This window comes from Canis lupus, chromosome 33 (genome assembly GCF_011100685.1).
Source record: "Canis lupus familiaris isolate Mischka breed German Shepherd chromosome 33, alternate assembly UU_Cfam_GSD_1.0, whole genome shotgun sequence".
Lineage (NCBI taxonomy): Eukaryota > Metazoa > Chordata > Mammalia > Carnivora > Canidae > Canis > Canis lupus.
Window position 1 is genome coordinate 23,661,734 of NC_049254.1, and position 21,771 is coordinate 23,683,504.

General features: G+C 42.2%; 1 protein-coding gene across 1 annotated transcript in view; it reads left to right on the top strand.

Moving 5' to 3' along the window:
- The window catches only part of ARHGAP31 (Rho GTPase activating protein 31), a 119,267-nt gene that overhangs the window by 49,537 nt on the left and 47,959 nt on the right, over positions 1-21,771 (top strand). Inside the window, exons 2-3 of the mRNA XM_038582926.1 lie at positions 17,129-17,231; positions 19,479-19,623. Of these exons, the coding sequence (XP_038438854.1) occupies positions 17,129-17,231; positions 19,479-19,623 (248 nt within the window). The remainder of the gene's footprint in view (positions 1-17,128; positions 17,232-19,478; positions 19,624-21,771) is intronic.

A 21,771-nucleotide genomic window follows, 5' to 3' on the forward strand; every position in this document is an offset into this window, starting at 1 on the left:
GTACAGTCCCTTGCGACTCTGACATTCCCAAATTCCAGGATGCTGGGTGCCTGAGAGGTGGAGAGTGGAAGTACGGAGTAAATGCTCGGGGGTGGGGATGGGGTGGCCAGAAAGGAGAAAATAAATACGGAGCTGGGAAGAAAAAAAGCACCTGAGACAGAGGTGCACTTTGCCTCTACTTTGGTCTTTAGCATCGTGCCATGTTCCCCATGACGTCCAGTTGACGCCTGCACCCGTGGGCCAACCTTTCCTTCCACTTGTTATTCCAGCAGTGCTCACTGCCCTCTTCCAGGTGCTCCTCGGGAATGGGTCAATTCCTGGACTGTCAGATGAGATCATGAGCAGGGTCTTGTAAGTTGAGTAAGATGGAATGGCTCCTTCACAGAGTTTACAGAATAGATAAAAAGCAGTTGTTTAAAAACACAAAAACAGAACCACTCAATTAAGTATCAAGTGGACATCAGCTACTCTAAAACTGTGTAATAAGTACTCCCTCCTTTTGGGATCAGAGGTGGCTTCCCAGAGGAAGTGACCTGGAGGTGAGTCTCTCAGTGCCTGGATTTTTCCCAGAAGTTCTCTCCACCTCTTGATTCTCTTCCTCCCTATGATTGATCCTGATTCGTCTTTTAAAATAGCAATTTCTTGCCATTGTTTCCTTGACGGAAGCTTTACAGTGGCTTCCTTGTATGCAAATGTGAGTAGAGACTTAGTCTCCCTTTGGAGCCTCTTCTAGGCTTACACCCTGGCTGAGCTGCCGCCTTCTGGTGCCCAGAGTGCCCCAGAGGCCTCCTTGACTCCCTCTCTGGCCCCCTCCAAGTACCCGAGAAACCCTTAGCGTTGAAAAGCTGCCTGTCCCTGGGCTCCCCTTGGATCAGATCCAGCACTTACATTTTCTATTGCAAATAGCAAACTGCAGAAAATTCCAGTTCTGAAGCCATTAAGGAAAAAGCAGAACAAAAGTTAGAAATTTAAAGCAAAAGAGATCTGTTTGATATCTAGCTCCTCGAACTCTAGAAATGAAGGTATCTAAGCGGTAAACTAGCATTTTCTTCACTAGTTGTCTGCATCCTTTATATATTATGATGGCCTCCTCCTCTCAAAAGGTATCTAGAAATCTGACAGTAGTCGTTTGTGCCATCTTCGTTACAGAGCCTTAATCCTAGGTATACCCGCTGAAGATCACTTGTACAGACAGGGGTATAACCGTTCTGAGTGGGGAGAGGAGTGAGCACGTTCTGGTCATTGCAGTATCCTCTCTGAAGGAATGCTGGTTCCTTATAGAAGATGTTCAGAGAATAGGAGGTCATTTTTGAGCAGCAGAGACTTAAGATAAAAAGCTTGAATATCAGCATGCCTTGCTGTTTTAATAAACCACAGGTAGCTCCTAATTTTTGCCTGATTTTATGTGAAGGATAATACATTACCTACGAAGTGAAGGTGAAGTCTCTCTGCAGGAGCATATCTTTTGTTGGGATCCTCCTGATTCATAGAAAAAGTTGGAGAAGGGGAACGTTTTAGTCTCTGAAATATTCTACATCCTATGCCTCAACTGTGTTCCTTGGGACCACAAAACAGAAACTCCAGAAATCAGGATACCTTGATTTGCATCATAGGGTCATGTCCAGGGTTCTAGGCAATACAGCAGAGATTTGTGTCCAATTTGGGGCAATTTTTTCCATTTGAGATTACAGGAGAGTTGTGGGATGATGTATTTCAGTAGGAGGAAGGAGAAGGCAAAGGTATGAGCAGTGGTCTTTGGGGAACTTTGATGGGACTAGAGAAAGTGCTGGGGGAGGGACCAGAGAGACCCAGCTAGCCCTGCTGTGGACCTTGGTCTTTGCAAAGGAGAAACACAATCAGATCTGCATTTTCAAAATCTCTTTCTGGCAGCTGGCGGTGGGATGGCTTGAGTAGACTCTGATTCCTAAAAACCCCAACAATGTCATCCCTCTGCCACCTCCCCAATCCCTTCATGTTCAACTGCCCCGGGAGCTCCTCCCGAATTCTTTTAACAAAATTCTTAAAGAGCTCTCTCTTTCTGTAAGAGTAGTCTTGAGACTTTGCAGGGGAATCTCTTATACTTTCCTTAAGCTGCCAAGGGCTTTTGCAGGCTAGTGTCTGAGACCGTCCAGAGGCTGGTTTCCAGGCAGGCCTCCCTGCCTGTCTCCACCCATTGGGAATGAGCATGTCTTCAAGCCGAGGTCCTATGGTAAGTTCTGTGTATGTAGATGCCTGATGTAGAGACTTAGAGTTTGAACGCCGTAGAGATTTTAAGTGCTAAGAGAATGGGTGAGATTTGGTGATTTTTTTTCTTTTGCTCATCTATATCTTTATATGTGCAGTATTGGTATAATAATAAATTTTTAACAGTTAAATGGAATAAGTTTACTGAGCACCTAGTATTTGCAAGCACAGAACAAGCGCATGTAAGAAATTAGTTGCCCCAAAAGGGTTACATACTGCAGGGAAGTGCCCTTGTTTTCAGCAGGAAAGAGAGGCCTTGTAACAACAGGAAGCGCTGGGAGGCCGAGGAACCCAGGCTTCCAAGCAGAGCTGTTCTGGAAACAATGGCTGCCTGCAGTTCGGGAATATTGGGCAGGAAATGAAAGGATGCTGGGACAGGGGGTACAGCGAGGAGCTGATAAGCACTACCTGGCTGTTCTTCACATGGACCTAGAGGACCGGCGATGAAGTTGTTTTTTTCTAAATGCTCCTCATCTTTCATCAGCAAATTTGATTTTAGAAAAACACAGAAATGAAAAGAACCCATGGTGCCATAGGTCTGGAAACCATTAGGAAGCTGAGCCTCCCGGGAAACCAGAAGGTACAATAAGCAAGAGAAGGTATTTCTCACCCTCAGGGCAGGGTCACCTCAGGTGGGGCTGGGAGTGGGGTGGGGGTAGGAATCTTCAGATGGACTCCCACCCACCATTTAAAGCTGAGTCCTTGGGGGACTCTGGCATCTAATAACAAAAATATCATTGAGCTCATGGGAGTCCAGTTATACCAAAGGAGATACATGTAAACCTTCGGAGATTGAAGTTTATATTTATTTAACACAAATTTCCATTCATACGGGAAGGGCAAGGTCAGGAGTCATTCACACAAGTAAGAAGCCAACACAAAACTTACACAAACTAACGGTCTGCCCTGAAGACCTAGATACAAGCCTCCAGTAGGAGTCAAGTCCACCTTCTAGGTCTCTAGCCCAGCTTCCACCAGGAAGTTCATGTGTCGCAGGGTGTCCAACCTGGGGGGAACATTAGCAGTCATCTAGATCCAAAACTTGCTCCTGGGACAGATGAAGGTCTGAGGCTGGGAGTGGCTTTTTTTCTTTTTCCTGGAAGCCATACAGCTGATTCGTGTGGCTTTAACTGCTAAGTACGCAGCACCTAGTACCCGTGGGAAAATTCAAAAGGGGAACAGTTGCTCTCCTCAGAATTCTGCAAATCTGGTACCTGGGGTCAGGGCGAAAACTCAGCTTTCTTTACCTCATTGTTTTACATCCTTGTCCATCATCAGTTGCTCTTGGATAGGAAATCACCTCCTCTTCCTGCTGCTCTCTAGTCTTCCCCATGCCTGGGCTGTGCCTCAGTTTCCCTAGCTTGGAGGTTATGCTTGTAAAGTGTCCTGTAAAGTGCATGGACTTTGGACTCGAAGAGGCTTGTAATTGCGTCCCAGCTTCGCCGCTAACTGTGGGACCATGGACAAATCATCCAACTCCACTGCACCTTCGCTGCCCAACTATGAAATAGGAATAGGAATGCCGACACCTCAGAGTTGTGGGAGTTAAATGAAATAATGATCATTAAGCATGACACCCCACAGAGCATTTGATCAGTGCCTCCCATGACCATCCACTAGGCATGCAAAAAAAAAAAAAAAGTGGCCCAGACACACTCAGCTGAGAAAAAAAGTGAGTGACATTGTCCTCATTCTTAAGATGATTGGTGTTAGTGAAGCATACTATTCAAGAAGCAGGTTTATTTTCCCTGTTTATCTCTAGTTAATCCTGCTCAGCTCCCATCCCTGCTCAACTCCCCTCCTGGGACTCTTCCTGGAGGCAGATGCGGTCAGTCTGTGTTATCAAGGCCGAGCCTCTACCCGCAGCATCCCGAGAGGCAAGAAAGGCAAGAAAGGGAGGGGCTGCTGGTCCAGGAAATAAAACCTTGAACAGGTGACCAAAGCTGGCTGTGGTCTTCATGCAGTTAAATTGAGGATTTAAGTGATTTATTGGCAATGAAAAGGAAATGGATGCTCACAAGCTGAGCCTGGGTGTATGCTGGGGCGTGACTGGAAGGTCAGCCCCGTGGAGTGAGTGATGCCTGCCCCACGGGTACCCTGAGAACAAAGTCAGACAGTAAGAAGGATGAGCATATAAAAAGTCTGGGACACCTGGTGGCTCAGTGGTTGAGCGTCTGCCTTCTGCTCAGGTTGTGATCCTGGGGCCCTGGGATCCAGTCCCACGTCGGCCTCCCCGCAGGGAGCCTGCTTCTGTCTCTGCCTCTCTCTCTGGGTATCTCATGAATAAATAAAATCTTTAAAAAAAAGAAAAGAAAAAGGTCTACAAATGACACAGAGCCCAGAGGCCTCCATTGCCAGCCACAGGACAGCCACAGCCTTCTGTGCTGTTCCCGTGTACAGGGTGACCCGGGCCTGCTAAGCCCCAGCCGCCGAGGAGCTCCTGGGAGGTTTGCTGTCCCTGTGAGCAACCCCATCCCGTCCCCCCCCCTTTTCTCTCCTCAGCACCATCCTTCCTCGGGGCCACAGCGGCCTCCGTCCTCTACCCCGCTGGCCACCCCCTCCAAGGCTGTTTCCACTTGTCCCACTAGATATTTAACTGTCCTTCAACCAGCCTTTCTTTCTTTTTTTTTTTTTTTTTAATTTATTCATGAGACACACAGAGAGAGGCAGAGACACAGGCAGAGGGAGAAGCAGGCTCCATGCAGGGAGCCAGACGTGGGACTCTGGGACTCGATCCTAGGACTCTGGGATCATGACCTGGGGTCATGAAGGCAGATGCTCAACCGCTGAGCCACTCAGGGGCCCCTCAGCCTATTACCTGTGAGTCAGAAAGGCACTTTCCTTTCTTAGAGAAATTTCAGGAATGAGCTAGAAAACAGTGAGCCTTCTCCCCTTCTCTTTCATTCTCAGCAAAGTATCAGAGGTCCTCTACATTTAACCTTCATTTTTTTTTCTTTTTGGAGCAGCAGGCTTGGGGTAGGTCTTTTCCCTCACAGTATCTCCTCTCCCCGCCCAACTTTCTCAAAGGACTGTTCCCTTGCCAGGAAGAATTTGAGGGTAAGCCCTGATGAGGCAGCTGAGAGTCTGGTCCCAGGGCTGCCAGGCTTGGACATCACCCTATTGGCAACAGGGAGCCACCGAATGTTCCAGAGTAGGCTAGCTTTATCATCAAGTTAGTGTTTTAGAAAGATTTGTCTGGCAGTGAAGATCAAGACAGAACAAAATCTTCCTGGGCTGTCATTAAAAACTCCCCCAGTTTACCTGAACGCTTCTCCGCCAGACTGGTCTAGTCAGCATTCCTGGAATTCACCACATCGTTTCTTGCTTTCCCACCTTGTTTATACCAGGTGGGAAGGTGGGAGGCATTTATTAAGTGCTTGTTATATGCCAGGCATTTAAGGAAGCGTCCTGTGTGTGTAGTGGTATATATTAGATACATAACATCATGTTGCGTCAGATCACGTCATAGCATCTCCCATCACCCCTCAAACCAGTGTGGACAGTTTGTACCGCATAGCCTAGATTGGTCCTTCTTTATCCACTTACGTCACAACATGTGAGCCCTTTGGGGCGAGGGTCCTGTCCCAGCATCCTCTAGTGTGGTCCCTCTGTACCGTGAGCACCTATAAATGCCCACAACCTCCTCTTTTTGTTCAACACCTCAAAGCCCTGCCTGACCTCTTGCACCACGCGTAGTCTCTTTAGGAGGACTTTGGTCACATTTTTTGGGCTTCTCTAGAGCCCTTGACATAGCCGGCTTGATATTTTTATACTGGCCAAGTTCCCTAATACCTCTGAGCTTTAGCTTCCTCATTTATAAAGCAGGGATAATAAATACCTTCCTCATACGGTGCTTGTGCGTCGGGTACAGATAATGGATGGAAGTGTAGAGCTCAGGGATCCGCACAAAGTAGGTGCACAGTCATTTCCATTCCTTTCTTGTCTTTCTGAGGACAAAAGTCTTACTCAACCTTTGTGTCCTTTGGGCTAGACAGCTTCTCTATACTAAGGAGAATCCTTGCCACTGGGAAGGAGGGGGTGCATTGATGGCAGCTGGGGCGAGTCAGTGTATGCACCAGAGGGAGGATCCGGACTTCCCATTTCCACAAGAAACAGCTGACTTGACTTGGTATCTGAGATGGTGAACGTGGGAAGGGGAGGGGACCCCAAGATGCAGTCCGCCATCATGGGCCCAACTGTGGAACAGACCTGGTCCTTGGCCACACCAGGCCAGCAGGTTAGGCAAATACTTCTATTTAACAAGGAGTGATTATCTCAGTGGGGTCATTTCAACATCTAGAAATTGCCTCACTGACTTCAGAAGGCCCTCTGGCTTCTTTAATGAATCTTGTTTTCCAAAAACCTGTGTCTTTCTTTCTTTCTTTCCTTTTTTTTTTTTTAAGATTTATTTATTTATTTATTCAGAGAGAGCGAAAGAGAGGCAGAGACACAGGCATCAGAGAAGCAGGCTGCACGCAGGGAGCCCGACGTGGGACTCGATCCCGGGTCTCCAGGATCACACCCCGGGCTTCAGGCGGCGCTAAACCGCTGCGCCACCGGGGCTGCCCAACCTGTGTCTTTCTTAAAAAAAAAAAAAAATTTATTTGTTCCAGATCTTCATTACAGAAAATTCAGAAAAGCAAAATTTAAAATATAGCAAAGCAAAAATTGGTTTCTAGCAACCAAAGGTAACTACTATTAACATTTTAGTGTGTATTATTTATTTTTATCATTTAAGATTTGGGGAAGGGTCATATAAAAGAGAGACCATCACTGTGTAGTCTTCATATTTGTTTCTTGCTTGTTTATACTACCAGGATTTTTTTTTTATTCTTTACACATTTTTTTCTAGTTTTATTGAGATATAATTGGCATCACTGTGTGAGTTTAAAGTATACAGAATAACGGTTTGGCTTACATGTATTGTGAAATTGTAACAGCATTTAGTTAGCATCCATCATCTCCTGTAGCTAGGATAAAAAGAGAAAGCAGAGAAAGAAAGAATTTTTTCCTCTGTGATGAGAACTCTCAGAATTTCCTCTCTTACCAACTTTCCTACAATGTCCTACAGCTGTGTTAACGAGGGTCATCATGCTGAAGGTTATATGCCTCGTAGTTATTTGTCTTGTAACTGGAAGTCTTTTGACTACCTATCTTATAGTTCTTCTCCCCCTACCTCCTACCTCTGTTAACTTCAATTCTGATCTCTTTCTCTGTGAGTTTTGTTTTGTTTTTAAGTTTCCACGGGTAAGTGGATCATACAGTAAACACCGTCCTCTGTCTAACTTATTTCACTTAGCATCATGCTCTCCGGGTCTACCTGTGTTGTTGCCAATGGCAGGATTTCCTTCTTTCTTATGGCTGAGTAATATTCCCGTGTGTGTGTGTGTGTGTGTGTGTGTACAAGTCATTGATGGACACTTGGATTGTCTTCATGTCTTGGCTATTGTAAATAGTGCTACTCTGAACAGGCAGGTGCAGATATCTTTTTGAGTTAGTATTTTCCTTTCCCTTGGAAATATTCCCAGAAGTGGACTGGCTGGATCATATGGTAGTTCTATTTTTTTTTCACCCTCCATACTGTTTTCCATAGAGGCTATACCAATTTACAATCCCATCAATAGTTCACAAGTTTCTTTTTTCTCTGCATTCACACTAGAATTTATCTCTTCTCTTTTTCACGATGGCCATTCTAACAGGCATGAGGTGATACCTCATCGTGGTTTTGATTTGCATTTCCCTAATGATTAGTGATATTGCATATCTTTTCATATGGCTGTTGACCTTTTATATAGCTTCTTTGGAGAAATGTCTTTTTAGGTCTTCTTCCCATTTTTTAAATGAATTTTTTGGTGTTTTGTTTTTTAGTTTATTTTTGTTTTTGTTTTGTTTTTTTCTTTTGAGTTATTGAGTTCTTTGCATACTTTGGATATTAACCCCAATCAGATATATGCTTTGCAAATATTTTTTCCCATTCTCTAAGTTGTCTTTTCACTTGTTGATTATTGCTTTTGCTGTGCAGAAGCTTTTTTAAAAAAATATTTTATTTGTTTATTAGAGAGAGCGCACATGTGGGATGGTGGAGTGGCAGAGAGAGAGGGAGAAGGAGGCTCCCTGCTCCACGCTCAATTCCTCAGCCCAATACGGGGCTTGATCCTAGGACCCTGGGATCATGACCTGAGCTAAAGGCAGATATTTAACTCACTGAGCCACCCAGGTGCTCCTACAGTGCAGAAGCTTTTTAGCTTTATGTAGTTCTACTTGTTTGTTTTTTATTTATGTTGTTTGTGCTTTATGTATCATCTCCAAAAACTCATTGCCAAGACCCATGTCAAGGAGCTTTTTCCCTATGTTTTCTTCTAAGAGTTTCAGATCTTATATTTAAACTTTATTCATTTCAAGTTAATTTTTGTAAGTAGTGTAAGATATGAGTCTGGTTTCATTCTTTCACAGGTAAATATATGATTTTACCAGCACCATTTATTGAAGAAACTGTCTTTTCTCTTTTAAGTGTCCTTGGCTCCCTTGTCAAATATTAGTTGATTGTATATACTTGGGTTTATTCTTGATTTTGTTCCATTGATCTATTCATCTGTTTCTATGCCAGCACCATACTGTTTTGGTTACTATAGCTTTATAGTATAGCTTAAAATCGGAAGTGTTTTTCATTTTTTAAAAATCAACATATATTGCCTTTGGAACTTTTTCAAGAAGAATTTTTTTTAAATATTTTATTTATTTATGAGAGAGAGAGAGAGAGAGAGAGAGAGAGGCAGAGACACAGGCAGAGGGAGAAGCAGGCTCCATGCACCAGGAGCCTGATGTGGGATTCGATCCCGGGTCTCCAGGATCGCGCCCTGGGCCAAAGGCAGGTGCCAAACCGCTGCGCCACCCAGGGATCCCAAGAAGAATTTTGAAATAGATATTAACCACGAGGTACTAAATGCCTAAGCCCTGCAGTGGTAGATTTTCAGACATTTGAGTGATAAAGGGCAATAACTGATCAGCTCTTCTCAAATACTATCTCCATACTTGGCCACCAACTCATGGTGGCAAGGCTTTTCCAGCATCCTCTCCCCCCCCCACACACACACTGTAATACTATGAAAAAAACATGGACTTTGGAGTCAGTCACACCTGGCTTTGGAGCTCAACTCTGACATTTACTAGCTGTGTGATGTTGGGCAGTTTACCTAACCAATCAGAATCAAGTGTCACATTGTTAGGTGAGAATTCCACCTATTTCATCAATTGGCTATGATTATAGAATGGAGAATGCTGTTTTTTTTTTTTTTTAACTTCTAATGCAATGCCTGATACACAATGAGTATGGAATCTAGATATCCATGGAGCATGGAAAACCCCATCTGGAGAAAAATGACCAATCACCTATTCAGCAAAATATCTTGAGTGCCTGTGGGGTTTTTTGTGTGTGGTTTTTTTTTTTTTTAAGATTTTTTATTTATTTATTTATGAAAGACACAGAAAGAGAGAGAGCGGCAGAGACATAGGCAGAGGGAGAAGCAGGCTCCCTGTGGGGAGCCTGATGTGGGACTCGATCCCAGGATGCTGGGATCATGACCTGAGCTGAAGGCAGATGCTCAACCACTGAGCCACCGAGGTGCCCTAGGTACCTGTGTTTTCAATGCTTTCTGGATGAATGAGACACAATATTGTCTTCAGTGCCCCCAAGGAGCTCACAACTCAGTGCTGGATAAGATCAGGCTTGCAGTAAATATTTGTTAAATTTCATTTTTTGTTGTTGTTAAATTTCATTTTTCATGAAAATCTTTTCTTACAGTGCAAAATTTAAAAGTATAAAAGAATATATGATGCAAAGTCTCCCTCTTACAGCCCTAGCCCACCCCCTCATTCCTTGTCCTGTAGGCGGCTAAACTAATGACTTCCTTATGTGTCCATGCATAAATATTTAATGCATATACAAATGAATTGCATGTCTATTCTTCTATTCTCTCCTTTTAAAAAACAGATGCTAGCATACTGTCATGCTTGTCTCCATCTTGTTCTTTTTGCTTGACAATATACCTTGGAGACCACTCTATATCTGTACATGAAAGTTTTCTCATTCCTTTTAATAACTATATAGTATTTCATTATATGGATGTTCTATATTTATAAAGCGGCCTTCTATTGATGGACAATCTTGTGCTATTACAAAAATTGTTGCAATGAAGTAAGCTTACATATATGGAAATATCCTGGAATTGAGGTAATGAAAATGTTCTGAAATATGATGGTTGCTTAACTCTGTAATATACTCAAAACCACTTAACTATATGCTTTGAAAGGGTGAATTTCACAGCATTTGAATTATATCTGAATTTTTTAAGGATTCAAATTAAAAAAAAAAAACTTTCTTCCTAGGGAAACATGCCAAAGCCTGAATATTTTTAATTATTTTTCCTTAGAAAATTAAAAAGCAGTTAATTTGCCTTTTTAAAGAACAGGGAACATTATACTTTTTAAAATCAATACCATGCAGGTGTGCCGGAGTGGTTCAGTTCGTTGAACATCCTACTCTTTGTTTTGGCTCAGGTTGCGGTCTCAGGGTCATGAGATCAAGCCCTGGTCAGTTCCGTAGTCAGGACAGAGTCTGCTTGAGGTTCTGTCCTTCTGTCCCTCCTGCCCCTGTGCTCTCTTTCTCTCTCTCTCTCTCAAATAAATAAAATATTTTTAAAAAAATTAAAAAAAATCAATACCACACATTTTCAAACTTTTCTTTAACTCCACACTAGGCCAGGAGGAAGAGAGTAGAAAGAAGTTACAATAAGAGGAGGAAGAAGAACCAGAGGGGAAATCGCGGAGGACAGTGACCTCAAGGCAAGCTGAGACTCAAAGAGGGTTGAGGGGAGCCTGGGACAAAAAAGCTGGAGATGCAGGACAGAAAGAGTGGAACAGAAATAAAGAGTAGGAGCTAGCAGAGAGAAGTTTCCAGGAGCCACTGTGACAGCTCTTAGATTCACCGGGGGTGGAGGGGAGCTGGGAAGTTCTCAGCTGACAGCCAGGAATAATGGAAAAGTAATTGAAATCTTTATTCCATCTCAAGAAAAAAGTGCCATAGGGCCACCTCAGTCAGAGCATAGCAGTGCTGCTTAAAGACCTCACTCTCGGGGCACCTGGGTGGCTCAGTGGTTGAGCGGCTGCCTTTGGCTCAGGTCATGATCCTGGGGTCCTAGGATCCAGTCGGGCTCCCTGCAGGGAGCCTACTTCTCCCTCTGCCTGTGTCTCTGCCTCTCTCTCTGTGTCTCCCATGAATAAAAAAAAAAAAAAAAAAAAAAAAAAGACCTTACTCTCTGCCCTATGCACAGTGGCACATTCTCAGAGACTTTTTTCTCTGTGCAGGGGCTTATCTCCCTTACTCTCTGACCTTCCTCCTGCAAGCATCAATTCTTCACTCACCCGTGGCCCCACCTCAGTCAAGATGATTAATATATCCTTCATTCCAGAAAATTTCCCTGACCACTTCCCAATTCCTACCTCCTGCCTCTCCCCTGCTTTCTCCTACTATAAATTAGTGGCATTTTCTAACATAAACGGAAGTGTACAGCATGTACTCTTTTATAGTCTGATGTCTCGCCCATATGCTAGCTATATTATTATTTATTATGGCTGAGTAGGATTTCATTGTGTGTATACAACATTAGACTTTATTTTTTAATTTATTTTTAAGATTTTATTTATTCATTCGTGAGAGACACACAGAGAGGGGCAGAGACACAGGCAGAGGGAGAAGCAGGTCCCTGCAAGGAGTCCAGTGTGGGACTCAATCCCAGGATGCCAGGATCATGACCTGAGCGGAAGGCAGATGCTTAACCACTGAGCTACCCAGGGGCCCCTATTTAAAAAAAAAAAAATTTTTTTTTAATTTATTTGAGAGAGAGAGAGAAAGCAGAGCAAGGGGAGGGAGGGGCAGAGGGAGAAGCAGCAGACTCCCCACTGAGCAGGGAGCCCAATGACCTGAGGCTCCATCCCAGGACCCCAAGATCATGACCTGAGCCAAAGGCAGCCGCTTAACCTACTGAGCCACCAAGGTGCCTCTAGACTTCACTTTAAAGATTAGGAATGCAGGACTCAGAGAGGGATGATATCTGATTAGTAGAAGACCTTAACAAAAATCCAGAACAGGGAGGAAAGAGGATCATGTTTTCCTAAAACCCAAATGCAATTTGCACTATGAAATCACATGGCTGCCACAACCACATAAGTAACCAAGTAAAACTGTGCTTGTTCCAATCTCTATGTCCAGATCTGATCAGGTCCTGGCTACAAAGGGAAGTGGGGCAGTTTAGCAGACATTACTTTTGGGGGGACTCAGAGAAATGAATCAACAGAGAAATGATTACACTAAACCCTTGGAGAGGTGAGGAATTGAGGGAAGAAGTGCCCCCACATTATTTTATAAGTAATAAAATGTCTTTTAGTTGCACCAGTTTGGATCAAACGAGCCACAGGACTTTAAAATGTGTCAACTGGAAAGCATAAATCCAAGGCAGAGTATTTCTTTTCCATCAGAATACTTCAAGATTTATTTTGTGCTCAAGATTAAAATTTAACATTCAAGATTGTCGATCCAGGAAAAATAAAACAAAAAAGGGTCATTGAGAACCTTCAGCACAACAGTTCAAAGAACTTAGAACATTATATCACAATCAGCAACGGTGTGTACCTCTGTAGGAGGGGACTTCAGGTGCTTTGAGTCCATGATAAATCTGCAGAACCAGCTCTGTGACTGACCTCTAACATCACCCATGCCCGAGTTGACAGTGAAAGCTTTCTTTCCATCTATCACTGTTTAGCTGTTTTGTGTCAAACTTCTACCCTGCCCAGAATCCTAGGTTGTCCCCAGTTTGATTGGACCTCAGGTATAACAGTCTAAAGAAATCTGAGACTTTGAGACTAAACTCCTAGTAGCCCGAGCAGCATCACTCATGCACCAGTATTACCATTAGACCCTTGCTACCCTGAGTGTGGGAAGCAGGAGGGCAGTGTTCCTATCATTTGGGAATTTCTTAAAAATGCAAATTCTTGACACTCCTCCCCTGTTAGAACGCACATGTTAACAAGATCCCAGCAATTTGTGTCACATTAAAGTAGGAGACGCCCGTGTCTTGTCTAATGGTTCTTCAACCTCAGCACGCCTCAGAATTTCCTGGAGGCAGCTGCTGCTTGAATACCTGACCTGAGGGCCACAGTCGGAAAACCACTGCTCTGGCTCTAGAACTGGATGATTACAGAGTTTAAGTGGATCCTTTCCCATTTGCTGAGTTTGATGGAGAATCCCTACATCTTCCAACTCAGCCTACGACCAGAATCCAGGAAAGCTAACACTCCTCAGGGACTAGGACCATGGCCTCCTCCCCTGAGTTGTTTTAATATTGCCTCTTGTTTAAACAGAGCTGTGGACAAAAGGTTCTAGGGCCTCTGTATCAAAGCCAGAATAAATTTACGGCAGAGGCCCCATCCGGGAATGTGTTTTCTCCACCTTTAAACCAAACAGACCTGAGGAGTTACAGCTAAGAGCTATGGTGCTGGGAGGGCCCTACCTGAGAATGGGATAGGATGGGTGGGTGACCCTGCACCACCCCTTATGTAGAGTGTTTTATAAAAGCCTTTCAAGTCCAGGGCTTTTGTTGTGAGTCCTTCTTGGGAATGCTCAGAGCTCTTGAGTCCACTTGCGCCCTGCCTGGCACGATAGCCATACACCTCTGTACGAGCACACGCTGTGGAACACACCAAGGCCAACCATAGCCCTGGGACTCTAACTCAAAATCTGTACACTGTTGAATCCTGCTGCCTTTGTGTTATGAAGACATACCTCAATACATAGAAAAGAGACTTTAGACAAGCAAAATTATCTTCAAACAGAAATATTTAACCAGGGGCACCTGGGTGGCTCAGTCAGTTAAGCGTCTGCCTTTATCTCAAGTCATGATCCCAGGGTCCTGGGATTGAGCCCCATGTTGGGCTCCCTGCTCTATGGGAGCCTGCTTCTCCCTCTCTTCCCCATTCGTGCTCTCTCTTGCTATATCTGTGTGTGTATGTGTGTGTGTGTGTCAAATAAATAAAATCTAAAAAAATAAAATAAAATAAAATGTAACCAAAGAAGGACACAAAAGCCATTCCAAATAGTAGAGATGAGTGTCAACTCGTAAGAGGTTGATTCGCTCTACCCTAATCACCCATTGGATGAGAGGAGGCAGATTATTTTCACTAAGATTACATCTCACAAATTATGAACTTATATCAAAATAGGCTTCAAGTAGAAATAATAACTGTCATTTTAGAATGCTTAGTATATATCAGGATCTGTGCTAAATGTTTACAGGTATTAATTCAATCCAAAAATATGAGGTTAAAAAAAATATGAGGTTAATATCACTATTATCCTCATTTTATAGATGTAGAAACTGAAAAACAGAATTATTACATATGTATTTTGCCTGAAGTTATGAAGGCAGTTTGATATCTAAACCTGTGTTCTCAATCATAGACCAAATGTGGCAGGCAGGTTCCAAAAACAACAGCTTGGTGCGGTAGGGAAAGAGTTGGGCCATTATTGTGCATGATAGGGGTTAAAGAAAACAAAGACAAAAAAAAAAAAAAAAACCCAAAACAATTTTTTTAACCACTGGAACTCTCTTTGCCTCCTTATTTATTTATTTATTTATTTATTTATTTATTACTTAGAGGCATGGGGTGAGAGACAAAAATCTCATGAAGAACACTATTTAATAAGACTGATCAAAGGATAGCTCTTCTGGTGAAAGCCAGGCAGGGGCCCTGGACCCCTTCCCACCCTCACAGCCCCTTCTCCACCACACTCTGCTCCCACCCTGTATTCACTCATAGTGAGTGGTTCCACCTTGTTAGTCGCTGGTCTCAATATTTCCAGTCCCGAGTCCATTCCCGGCCCTTTTCCCACCTGGGATAACTAAGAAGTCCTTCCCCATTTCCAGTCATGAAAGATCAGGGCAAAATGGATCTGTCCATGGATGTGTCCTGGAGAGGAATGGTCCTGGGGGTGCACGGCCTTTGAAAGATGGATGGAATACTTTAAGTAGGACAAATTTTACTGAGCATCCAAAATTATAGTTAGTGGTTGAAAGAAATGGTGGGAAATGTTTAGAAAATATTGTAATAGGGACTCCAGGAAGAGTGTTGAGTCTGAGTACCTGGTGTCTATTTATGTAAAAATCCAGCCCAACTTGCAATTGTGTGCAGGCATGATTGTATACATTAAGTGTTAATGGATTGGTGTTACTCTAAACCCAAGTCATTAATGGATTGGATATATTTTGGGGGGAGGGAGCACAGTGCTAACCCAAGCACTTGTTCATGGAGTTCCTACACCCCACCCCCTCCACAACTGAAGATTTCAGTGCCCGAGGCTTGGGCAGCTCCATAAAAAAAACTACCATCCACAGCACTCTCGTGAAGGGACCTCAGGTGGATCACTCCAGGGACCAAAGTGGCAAGTGACTTGCTGCTTTCTCCATGCCATCCCAAAAGGCCTGTAGCTGCCATTCTGTGTCACTCAGCTGGCTGGGCCAATCAGGGTCAGCCTTGAGGAGAGGCTAGCATATCCAGACTTTTCTACTTGGGCATTGAGCTTCTGGAGTGGCAGGAATTCAAAAGGCCATATTGGTCCCTTTTTATGTAGTCTGGTCAATCAATGACTGGTTGGACCCCTTTAGTGATCTTGGCGGAGGATGGTTCTCACCTTCTAAAAAAAGCCCTTTAGGGACGCCTGGGTGGCTCAGCTGTTGAGCATCTGCCTTTGGCTCAGGGTGTGATCCCTGGGTCCCCTCCCCCGCGTTGGGCTCCTTGTAGGGAGCCTGCTTCTCCCTCTGCCTATGTCTCTGCCTCTCTCTCTGTGTCTCTCATGAATAAATAAACAAAATCTTAAAAAATAAAATAAAATAAAAATTAAAAAAATTTTAAAACTCTTTGACCTTTTAATCACCTTTAACATCCTGGTAGACATTTTCAGTCTCTTTTCCTTCACAATGTATATTTGAATTTGTGCCTTGTTTTTCTTGTACCTACTTATAAGCATTTTCCCATGTGTTAATTACTTTTCATAAGCAACAAATAATCTTGAGTGAGGTAAGTAAATTTATCTGCACACTTGGTTTCTTCATGTGTACAATAGGCAATTGTATGGTGCAACAGCCACCTGGAAGGTTTTTAAAACACAGATTGCTGGGCCCCACCTCCAGAATTTCTGCTTCAGTGGGTCTGGAGTGGGGCCTGGGAATTTGCACACCCAACAAGTTCGCTGCAGATGCTGATGCTGCCAGTCAGAAGACCACACTTGCAGAACCAGTGAAATGAGGAGATTGAGTTGTGGGATTTCCAAGGTCACTGCTGGTTTCAAAATCTAAGTGTTTGCATATTTTTCAAATTCTTTAAGAAAACTCAACCAACTCTTAAAACACATGACTTTTCTAAACTCTAACAAAACCTCATGATTTTTTTTTTAATTTTTTTAATTTTTATTTATTTATGATAGTCACAGAGAGAGAGAGAGAGAGAGAGAGAGAGAGAGAGGCAGAGACACAGGCAGAGGGAGAAGCAGGCTCCATGCACCGGGAGCCCGATGTGGGATTCGATCCCGGGTCTCCAGGATCACGCCCTGGACCAAAGGCAGGCACCAAACCGCTGCGCCACCCAGGGATCCCATGATTTTTTTTTTTTTTAAATACAAAAGAAGATCGTCTACCTTTTAAAAGTAATTGTTTCCACTTGCAACTCTTACGCATTCCATACTTGCTTCTCCTTGAAGTTACCTGGATTTTTAAAAGGATATCTTTAAAGGACAATTAGACTTCTATCTAATACTTTATTTTTTTTCTTTACATAGTTCCATACGTATTGAAGAGCTGTGCGGAATTTATAGAGACTCACGGCATCGTGGATGGAATTTATCGGCTTTCGGGAGTCACCTCAAATATACAAAGGCTAAGGTAAGCTAGAAGATAATAGCTCCCCAAAGAATTCTCCCATGATCCTTCTTCTGTCCATACCTCTGTCTGCCAAGGTTGGGAGTACCAAAAACCCAAAGCAGTTGTGGGAAGGGTAGCAGAGCAGAAGATCAAGTGTGATGTTTTCAGATGTCGAGCTGTTCTTAATCTAATCAGGAAATCCTCTAGTCTGATGTAATTCTTTCCAACAAAAGCTCCTGAGAGGGTTTTTAATCTGCTTTTTTGTCTTGTGCCAGGTTTATCCTTCTTAGGTGGATTCGGTTGAACTCAAATGATTTAAATCGCAAGTTAGGATAACATCATTTGTTATCATTCACTTGCCTACCCAGAGCTCAGTTAGATCCTGGTTACACGGTGTTCAGAACTTGAAGACGATATTAGTTTTTCTGTTGGCACACACTCAACATTTGGTTTTTCAGTTGGTCGGGAAATCAAAAATCTGCATGATTGTGCATTTCTCTCGTTGAGGCCGAGATCTGGAAAATTAGGGATAGTTGAACTATTTCCAATTCTATAGGTTTATCCTAAACAATTCTAAAATATATCCTAGAGCTTTTTGGAAGAAATATCTATCACATTGAATTAAGAGTACAATAGCCTTCACACAAAACACAGATATGTATGTGCATGTTTTATATGTATTACATATATATATATATATATATATATACACAATAAAAGAAGTAGATATATAGTACATATAGAATGTTTTATCAGGTGTTATTTCTGTGTATTTATTATACATTTAGTTATAAGTGTAGACTTTTAAAACAACAAAAACAAAGAAATAATCAATTAAAAATTTAAAAATAATAAATGATAAATAAAAATAAATAAATAAAACAATAAAAACATTCATGTTACCAGATTAATCCATTAAATTTAATAGTTGGTATAGTTAATTCATCTTCTTCTTCCTCTGATTTGATTTTCTGCCCCTCCCCCTCATTTCACAATTGTAATGACATTATACCAAAGGAATAAGACATCCTTTTTACTCCTGGAGAACTGGTGGCTGTTAAAAACTAATTGGTTTGTTGCAATCGTAGATTTTAACAGATCTATGTGCTTACATAATTTCACGAATTTACTCGCGTGATATTTTTTAGAGTTTCAACAACAAATACTTTTTAATGTTTTACTCTTAGCTCTGAAATTTGCTGCACCGTAGCTGGTATGGTGGGAGAACACTTGGGCAATAGCCAATTCTTTTTCATTAAAGGACCAACCTTAGCCTCAACAGGGATATTCTGGCTAAATCAATGAATTATTCTTGTTCTGCTCCTCTGCTCTCTTTTAAAAAACAAAACAAACACACACCCATGAATTTATAAGGCCGATACAGGGTTTTCTTTTTGGAGCCCCACCCCTCTCCTTTCAGGTTCCAACAGCATCTGGGATTTCCCCACCCTTTGTTAGACATCTGAACCAGGTGACAGGAAAAGGGGCAGCAAGCTGTTTTGAAGTGCTGGCTCTGAGAGTCCCTGTTGAGTTTGCCACCAATTGGCCACCAAATGAATCCTCTCGAGAAACCTAACTTCTCCTCTGTATGGAAGCTCAAATTTGTCATTTTTTAAACAGATTTTTTAACTTGGAAGCATATATTATTTGAGGCAGTCTATTCACATCACCTTAGTAAAGAAATCCTTTTTTAATTAGAAACAAGGCCTGGAATCTGATGTTGTTCCCAAACACCCCCCTGTACATTGTTCACAAGATACTTATACTCTCATCTATCCCGTGAGAGTCAGTATCAGGCAGCTTAGAAGGGTTTGAGTCTCCAGATAAAACAAGTTTGTTGACGTGAGTATATGGAGATGAATGATAACAATCTGACTCACCCTGATTTTGGTCTCTCCTCCAAGATAGAGAAGTTCATTTAGAACAATATTTTGGAGAACTGAAATCTCAACAGGCTTTTCTGGCAAACTGTTTTCATATTTCCCCTACTGTTCATAACTGAAACTGAGACATAATGGCCTGAGAAATCCATTTGTACATGGGCATTATGTTTTTCTAATGAAGGCAGCTTTTACAGGGAAGATCCAGACCTGAAGTGGAAGTCTTCCCCTGCTTTCCCTATGCGAAGAATAGAAGGTCATTTTGATCAAGGTCAAAAATAGAGTCAGATCAGCAGTTTAGGGTCTTTTTACCCCTTAGCAGCCAAGCAGCTGCTGACATGGAACACATGCTCCTGGGATTGTTATGTCTCTGTCTGTGTTGTTTCAGGCAAGAGTTTGGCTCAGATCAATGTCCAGATCTGACAAGGGAAGTGTACCTCCAGGACATTCACTGTGTGGGCTCACTCTGCAAGCTCTACTTTAGGGAGCTGCCCAACCCTCTCCTGACTTATGAGCTCTATGAGAAATTCACGGTGAGTGTTTGGATTTCCATTATGGTTCCTGGGTGGGACTCATGGACTGGCCAAGGAGAGTTTCAGCACTGAAATAACAATAATAAAACTCACCAGATGGTTGACATTATCTTAGCCAGGTAATGGAAGTAAGATGCCATAGTGAGGAAGGTAAGGTAGTGGGTCCATTGGCTACATTTTTCCTTTTTTAGAGTTTCAGAATCATGTTTATTTGTTTCAAGAGCTGAATTAGAATGATCCCTGTGTTTACTTAACCAAATGTGCCTCACTGTAGAGGGGAAACTAAGAACGAGAGATGTGAAATGACTGGACCGATGTCACACAGCCGGACAGGAATGTGAGACTCCAGATATACATCTACTGCTAGTTTATTTTTATCAAGCTTCTCCTTCTGTATTTCTTTTGGAGGTTGGGGAATGAGGTGGGCAAGTAGAGGTGGGAGAGAGGACAAACCCAAGTCAAGGGAGAGATCAGAAAGCTGAAAAGAAAAAAAATTAAAAAATTAAAAAAAGAAAGCTGAAAAGAGAAAAGAATCCAGGAAATGCATCCAAAAGAAAGTGTAGGCTGGGCCCATGAGTTGGGTTGGTGAAGAGTGGATGGGCAGGACACCTTACTGGCAGCTCTGTGGTTACCAAATAGGGGCATCTGTAGAAAAAGTAGAAAAAATAAATTCTTACAGAATGTCTGTAGAGATAGCATTAAATATCAGACTCGAACATTTGGCTGCTGGGGTGAAGGTGTAGAGTAGGAGGAGAAATGGGTTTAACCAAGATTGAGGCTCAGCTAAAAAAAGGGGGGGTGAGAAACATGAGGGTGTATGCAAGAGAGTGATTAAGAGTTGACCATGGAATTTCGTCTGAATAAGAAGGGAAGTGAGACTGTAAGGCAGTGAGTAACAGTGAAAAAGTACTATCGGTGGATCATTCATTCCAAAGAGGTCAATAGACTGTTACAGTGGGATGGTCAAAGGGGATATTTGAAATTAAGATTATGGAGGAGTTGCAATTATTGGTAAGGACCAGATCTAAACTCTAACATGGAAAGCAATCTTTCTCATAACTCCTGTAATAAACTTATTTTGAGCATATAAAAAGTTCTTCAATTCCAAGTGATATAGGAATAAATGGATACATTTTGAAATATATATTTCAAACATATATTTGGACCATTAAAATATATTTAAGAGTTTCCAATAATAGAGGGAAACACTCATAATCTTAACTGGAAAAGATCAGATGCCTAACTGTATATTAAAATGTAATTAAAGGGAAAGATGTTCCAAGAATTAATAGCCATTTATTTCAATGATGAGATTATTGTTTTCCCTGCTTATTTAGACTTTAACTTTCAAAATCTCATCTACTAAAAGTACGTTAATTTTTTTAATGAAAAAAATTTAGGCCCAAACACAAAAAACTTGGGTCTAGAGGTGCTACTGGAGAAGCCAACATATACCAGGTGATGTGAAGTGTCAGGGTTTGTGGACCTTAAGAGATCTAAGGGGACCTCAAGATCTAAGGCTGAAGACAAATGCCCCCTCCTCTCTGAGTGGAAGTCAAAAATAATGGCAGCCTCTAACCATTGAAACCACAGAGGAGTCTTTGCCAGGAACCAGGAGGAAAAGTCATGGGTCTCATGTGAATCTGCCAGATTATAATCACCATCACCATATGTGATTATTTCATCATTTTAGAGGTAATCATATTTGGTAAAAGTTTGGAAAATAGAGGAAAGTAGAAAGGAACCTTTTGTCTCCTCTCTTAAACACCAAAAATAACTACCAAAGTAACGTTTGGGTACTTCTTTCACTCTTTTATTGCTTGCATAGTGTTTTTGTTGTGTTTTGTTTTCCCAAATTGAAATAGAATTTTATTGCAAAAATGTAAGCAATACAAAAAAGCATAAGGGAGAAAGTATAAATCCCTGGAAATCCAACACCCCAGGCATATCTGCTGATGACATTTCAGGAGACATCATTACAGATCTCTTGCTGTCTCTCAAGCTCTCTCAATCTGTCTCTTTCTTTCTGCCCACTTGCCCTTTTCAATACTGTCTATCGCTGCTTTGGTACATTAACTCAACAGTACAACCATCTTTCTGTGCTCACAAATAGAGAAACCCTATTTTTACAGAGAAGTTTATCATATG